General features: G+C 36.9%; 1 protein-coding gene across 5 annotated transcripts; it reads left to right on the plus strand.

Annotated features, from left to right (window-relative positions):
* The first annotated feature begins 222 nt into the window (after positions 1–222).
* On the plus strand, positions 223–7,067 carry LOC147847037 (B-cell receptor CD22-like). 5 transcript variants are annotated; one of them, XM_087237968.1, is made up of 13 exons: positions 253–296; positions 417–530; positions 1,266–1,336; positions 2,299–2,646; positions 3,491–3,742; positions 3,935–4,279; positions 4,495–4,749; positions 5,134–5,388; positions 5,497–5,742; positions 5,821–5,914; positions 6,055–6,103; positions 6,247–6,497; positions 6,585–7,067. In XM_087237968.1, exons 3-13 carry the CDS (start codon positions 1,282–1,284, stop codon positions 6,616–6,618), a joined length of 2,184 nt encoding a protein of 727 aa, XP_087094094.1. In that variant the 5' UTR covers positions 253–296; positions 417–530; positions 1,266–1,281; the 3' UTR covers positions 6,619–7,067. The 5 variants fall into 5 exon arrangements, with proteins under 5 accessions (XP_087094092.1, XP_087094096.1, XP_087094094.1 ...); XM_087237969.1 differs by having other exon boundaries at positions 6,250–6,497; XM_087237966.1 differs by having other exon boundaries at positions 223–296; positions 5,134–5,742.
* Positions 7,068–7,270: the final 203 nt, after the last annotated feature.

Genomic DNA, 7,270 nt, shown 5'->3' on the forward strand with positions numbered 1-7,270 from the left:
TTCTTTCCACAAGATGATTAAAGGTCAACTAAAGTTTAAGGTAATATTAATAATCCTTATTTCACAATTTCTGAGATATTCAAACATTTAGTTATTAGTGTTAAGGAAGTATTTTAATCTTCAGCAGAGCTCTTGTGTTGTCTGTCAGAAACGGCCTCTGACACACTTAAACGCCCACTTTAATGTCCACTGATGGATATGAATGTGGTTTAGGTGTGTCATGTTAACACTTCATGAGTGAATAGAGTTTGTGCAAACAAGAGGAAGTGACACTAAGAGCTGCAAAGCTTCATCAGGTGATGCTCAGACACTCATTTAAAGTGTTTTACTCAGTTCTGTCTCCAAACTAATTGTGTTTTCACATTTTCCCTCTCAAACACTGAACAATAGTGAATTCTGCTGTTTGACTTTTGTAGATGAGAGCGACTGCAGGAGATGTTCTGGTGTTTTTAAGATGATCTTATACAGACCCAGGAAGAGGAAGACCTGAGGATCTCATTTGAGCGTCGACACTGAGACACTGCAGCACGGTAAGAGCATTTCAACACTAAAATAATACTGTTGATCTACGACTGATATCTGTATGAAGGCATCTGCTGAATGTTAATTTGAAGAGTTACAGAAGCTCAATAACTGTTATAAATACAGATGTTGTGATCAGGGCCGCTCAGGCTCCAGGTGAGATTCTAGATGATGTAGTTCCTCCTCAAAACAACAAGAGTTTCTGCAAATGCTGATCTGTTGTGAAGCTCAGCTGACACGTTCAGTACAGAGAGACAAGTTTGATCCTGAAGAGTCTCAGTCCTGCAGAGTTTCTCTCAAACCCCAATCAAACACATCTGAACAAACCAGTCCAGCTTTAAGAGTTTCTCCAAAACTACAGGAAGACCAGCTTTATCAAAACTCTGCAGGACTGGATGACGAGAACCAAACTGAAAAATCAAAGGACACTTCAAATACTTTATTTCCCCACAGATTATTAGATTATTATCAGTGTGTGTGGGTTTATTTGGTTGTGTGCTGCTGTGAAAACAGGGTGTTTAGTGGTGATTGTGTGTGTTTGTGGTTTGGTCAGGATGTTAATTCTGTGTCTTTCGCTCTTGATCACTAAAGCAGAGTCAGACTCCAAATATAAAATATGACGGAGAATAAAGTCTGATCATGTCAGAAATGATCCTGTTCTTCATCTACAGTCTGTTCACACAATAGAGTATGTAGCTGTTGTGTAGAGATGATGCTCATACTGTCGTATTTGTCATTTGTAGGATTGCAGAAGTCACTATGTTGAGGTCTTTCAGAGCATCTCTTCCTCTGATCTTAGTGATCATGACTGCGGGTGAGTTTTCACTACAGTCACTACAGACAAACTTTAACACTCTTGAGAAGCTGACTGAGCTCTTCACACTTTGTGTCTCAGAAACTGACAGCAGTGTTTTACTGGCAGAGACAATAAAAAAAGGTCAAAAGTGATTAAATTTTAAAACAATTTAAAAACAATTTTCAAATCAATTTTAAAAGTTTATTTGTTTAACGCTTTTCACAATAATGATCATTCTAAAGCAGCTTCACAAAGGTGCACACTATTACTTCACAATCAAAATCAGCAAGAGTTAGTGTGCTGTGTATAGGGTGGACAGTATATAGATAGTCAACCTGCAGTTATACAATAATGTGTACTTTTCAAAGAGGTGACGTATATGCGGTTTATTTATATTATACATCTTAATGTATTATTATTGGCATTTGCAAGAGAAACTTGAGATCTGAAAAAGCGCACACATACGGCCTCTGGCGGATTTGCAAATATATATAAAAAAAAAAAAACGTACTTCCTGGGACGTATTTTGCTCTCTACAGAAATGCATACCGTGGTACGTATCCATGATGAGTCTGGGTTAAAAAGAGAATTGGTGAAGCTTAGGGATGGGCAAACTTGATCCTCGAGGGCCGGTGTCCCTGCAGAGTTTTGTTCCAACACTCGTCAAACACACCTGAACAAACTAATCAGTGTCTTTAAGATCACTAGAATCTATAAGCAGGTGTGTTTGATTAGAGTTGGAGATAAACTGTGCAGGACACCGGCCCTCCAGGACCGAGTTTGCCCACCACCGGTGTAGCTGCTGTTATTATTTTAAATGAGATATTAATGTGAATATGAAAGGATGCATTTGATGAGATGCATTTCACTGGACATAAACTTATGGGATGGATTGTGTATATGCTTTACTAAAAGAAAAGTCTTTAATCTACTTTTAAACTAGTTTATAAATGTTTGTTTTGTGCATGTCTGTGTTTCAGGGTGTGATAGTCAGCAGGATTGGGGAGTGAGTTACAGCTCTTCATCTGTTTGTGCATTAAAGGGATCAACAGTGAAAATATCCTGTACTGTAAAATATCCTCATGATCATCAGCTCAGATCAGTCTACTGGACCAAACATGCTGTAACTGATGGAGAAACACCAGACCTGTGTTCAGACCCTGATAAAACAGGAAGAGTTCAGTGTGTCAGAGCAGATAAAGACACTTCCAGCATCACTTTGACTGCAGTAACAGAAGCTGATAAACACATCTACTACTGCAGATTCACTACTGATGTTGAGGGTGGAAAATGGACGGGGATTCCTGGAGTTCAGCTGGACGTCACAGGTAGAAGCAGAACTATCAGAAACACACACAGCCAACACTTTATAATCTTTCTGTATTTGCTGTGGATCTTCATATTTCTTAACAAAAACCTGAATAAATGAAGTCCAGATTCCAGATTCAGAGTCCAGATCCAGTCCAGAAGAATAGTGAACTTTGCTTTATAAAACATTGCAAAAAAGACTAAAAATGATGAATTTTAATGAAATATGCCAAGTGTTCAGGAGGGTTTGTTTATGATCATAAAAAATACAAGTGCACCATTTAGAAAAGCCAAAAACCAGTCAGGAAATGTGAAATATGAATTAAAAATAAACATTCTTGATTGTTCTCAGGCTGCTGTTCAGATTCAGATTCACTCATATAAACATAAGAACAAAAGCAAAGCTGATTTAAAGGTGCCCTTTAAAGAAAATCTGGAAATACCTAGGTATAGTCAAATAATAAGAGTTCAGTAAATTCCATGAGTGTATTTCCCTCCCTTGTTTTTTAAGTTCATCAAAGTTTATATTAAACTTACTATGTTGTGTATGTGGAACTCTTATTTTGACAGCGTAAAATGAAGCAAAGTCAAAGCCACCAATAGTTGGATTTTATGTTATTAAGCTTCTATGAATTTTTTTTGCATTTGTACCTAATAAAAAACTATACTCTCCATTTCACTAAACCTTGTTAAATATATGATTGCTTTTATGTTTGTTTATGTATTAATTTTTATGACATTATATTATGACAGCTCTCCACAAAACAAGAAATGTTCATAAATGAAAAGTATTGTGGAGAAGAAAGAAGGTTCAGAACATAAACAGAATGATAAACCAATGAACTGCTGTCATTTCTCTGTCAGACCTGCAGGTGGAGACACAGCAGTCTGTGAAATCTGGAGATTCAGTGACTCTGAGCTGTAAAAGCAGCTGCTCTCTGCCTGAAGAAACTACATTCATCTGGTCCAGAAACACAAAAACAATAAATAAAGGAATCAGAACAAAGAATCAGCTTCATCTGTGGTCAGTCAGCTATTATGATGCTGGATATTATCAGTGTGCTGTAGAAGGAAATGAACATCTGAAATCTCCTGCTGTTTATGTCAAAGTACAATGTGAGTAAAAACAAGAAGATGAGTGAAATATCTCACATGTGGAGTTTCTTAAATTAATTTGAGTGAACATGTAAAGCTTTCCTCAAACTGATATCTTTTGTGTGTTTCAAATATTTGAGAGCAAAACAAAAGATTTCTGTGATTTTGTTTTTGCTGATAGCCTGATCAGTTTTCCTCATGTCTGTGTTTCAGGGGTTTATGGTCTGTGGGAATCTGGAGTGAAATACAGCCCTTCATATGTTTGTGCATTAAAGGGATCAACAGTGAAAATATCCTGTACTTTAACATATTCTGTTTATGGTTATCAGCTCATACAATCTGTCTCAACCAAACCTGCTGTAACTGCTGAAGAACCTCCAGACCTGTGTACAGATCCAGACAAAAGAGGAGGAATTCAGTGTGTCAGTGAATATAAAGACACTTTCAGCATCACTTTGACTGCAGTAACAGAAGCTGATAAACACATCTACTTCTGCAGAATCACAGATACACAGTTTAGATGGACTGTGATTCCTGGAGCTCGTCTTGATGTCACAGGTAAATAAACTGAGATCAGGACTTTATTCAGGTCTCCATGAACACAGCAGCTCTTTATGTTACAGGAGTGTATCAGCCGTCTGAACAACAGCAACATCATGTGTTTATGGCATTACATGCTATCTGAACTACTTCAATTTGATGTTCAATTTAGAAAAATACTATTTGCATGAACATATACTGTTTACATTTACAAGTTGTAATTTCTCTGTCAGACCTGCAGGTGGAGACAAAACAATGTGTAAAAGAGGAAGATTCAGTGACTCTGAGCTGTAAAAGCAGCTGCTCTCTGCCTGAAGAAACTACATTCATCTGGTACAGAAACACAGAGAGATTAACTGGAGAAACACTGAATAATCAGCTTCACCTGCAGTCAGTCAGTCGCTCTGATGCTGGAGAATATAGATGTGCTGCAAGAGGAAAAGCAGGAGAACGTCTGAACTCTCCATCTGTTTATCTCAGAGTTGAATGTGAGTATAAATCGACTGATTAATAGTAGAAATGTATCACATAAGCATAATTATGATTATATATTAAATACCTTTTTGATTTGTTATACAGACCGCATGACATGTGTTTGTTATTATTAGAGACTTGATTTATTCAAGATAATCCAATATTAAGTCAGTTTTATCATCATTCATTGTATTTGTGCTTTGACACCCTTGTTGCGGTGATGCTGGTTTATTTACTGTTCACTGGTTTAGATTTTCATCTTTTATTTAATTTCTTGAATTTATGTAGTATCAAATGTCTAGTATAGATAGTTTTTATATTATATATTCTCTGTTTTTATTAATTGACTTTTACTTGCATTACATTTTTATTGTCAATACATGGTTATTATTTTTCAGATCCTCCAAAGAGCGTCTCAGTGTCCGTCAGTGGATCTGCTGTAATAGTGTCTGGAGATTCAGTGACTCTGAGCTGCAGCAGCGACTCAAACCCTCCTGCTGAAATCAGCTGGTTAAAAGGAGAAACATCTGTAGGATCTGGAAGAATCTTCAGCATCTCAAACATCAGCTCTGATCACAGCGGAGAATACAAGTGTAGAGCCAGAAATGAACATGGAGAGAAAAACTCTGATCCTGTGATGCTGAATGTCATGTGTGAGTGTATTATAACACAACAGACTGATCATTGTTCTGGTCATATTGTTTTATTAGTAATTATACAGATTTTTAGATGTTTTTGTAAACAAATTATTATTTTTTCAGATCCTCCCAGGAATGTCTCAGTATTTATAAATGGATCTGCTGTAATAGTGTCTGGAGATTCAGTGACTCTGAGCTGCAGCAGCGACTCAAACCCTCCTGCTGTGAACTTCACCTGGTTTAAGGAGACTCAAAGCTCAGCTGTTGGATCTGGACAGAGTTTTAGTGCACTAGATAGTGGCCGATACTACTGTGAGGCTGAGAATAAATATGGCTCTCAGAGATCAGCGTCTGTTTCAGTCACTGAAGGTATTTTCTAGAAACAGACACTCTTTCAGTTTCTTCTGTCTCTGCTGTCAAATGATCTTCATCAGCGTCTTGTTTCAGGGGTTCAGAGATCTGCTCTGTTCACACTTACTGGGGTTGTGGCGGGATGTGGAGGATTGATCTTCATCATCATCATCATTATTGTGTTCATATGGTGAGTGAATGCTGAGCTGATCTTAAATTAAAAGGCTGTTTCAAAAATTAAAATGAATATAGAACTTACTGAACCTGAGGTATTAATAAAAATGAAATGTTTATATATTACTTTTAATACTTTGAAATATTTTTCTTCAGGAAGAAGAAGAGGAGAGACGGTGGAGCTGAAGATACCAGAGAAATTCAGGTGAGTTTGATAGTACAGACCTCAATTTAGAGAAAACTGCTCATGATATTAATATTATTTTATTTGAAATACAAGTATCTGCCCTGAAGAAGATATTAAAAGCAGGACTGATTATATTTCTGTGATATTTGATTAAACCACAGCAGAATCCCATTGGCAGATCAGCAGAAACAGCTTCAACCAATGACAGTGCAGTGTATTCACTAGTATCAGCCAATCAGAGCGAGGATCTTTATGCCAAAGTTACATCAAAGAAACCCAAACACTCCAGCAGAGCAGAAGCAGGAGATGTGGAGGATCTTCAATACGCCAGTGTTCATCACTTCAAGAACAAAGACATGAAGACTGAAGAACATCAGAAGATGGAGATGCAGCGTCCGTCTGATGCCAACAGGTGACAAAACATTCATCTCAACCCCAATTAAACACTGAGACCCTTATAAAACATGTTCAGTGCTTAAAGTTTCTCATTTGTCTGCAGATGTGAGGATGTGATTTACAGCTTAGTCAAATAAACAACATTGGCTCGATGCTGTTGATGATGATCAGAGACTGCTTGAGTTCTGCTGATTCACAGATTTTGCTCATCATTAGAGGACGTCAACATCTGATTTCAGGCTTATTTGCTGATGTGTGTGTTTATTGTACAGAGTGTGTTTGTTCTGGAAATGCATTTCAGGAGAAAATCATCATTTCAGATATCAAGAAATGCATTCATATATAATATTCATATAACCTTCATATTTCTTCCTCATTATTGTTAATTAGTGTCTTCTTCACTGGAGGATGAACAGACTGAATTGATGATTTGTACAGATGAGCAGTGTTTTTAGCTCAAATCATTCTGTAAATAATTATATTAAAGTGACTGAATTTGACTGAACTGTGTTTGCTGGAGTAACCTACTAATGTCTGTTGTGTTGTAGTGTCATATATCACACAATAAACATTGATTTATTAATAATTATGATGACTGTGTGTGTTTTCAGATTGACCTTTAGTCTTCAGCTGCTGTAATGAGCACTTCATATTGGGCAGTAAAGTGCACTTCATCTCTTTAACCACATGATGGCAGTGAAGTGAACTAAAATTTAGGGTAAAAACAATACTCTCTTTCAGCTTAATCCTAGATTTATCAGAGGTCGCCACAGTAGAATGAACTGACAA

Source organism: Danio rerio, chromosome 1 (genome assembly GCF_052040795.2).
Source record: "Danio rerio strain M-AB ecotype USA chromosome 1, GRCz13ab, whole genome shotgun sequence".
Taxonomy (NCBI): Eukaryota; Metazoa; Chordata; class Actinopteri; order Cypriniformes; family Danionidae; genus Danio; species Danio rerio.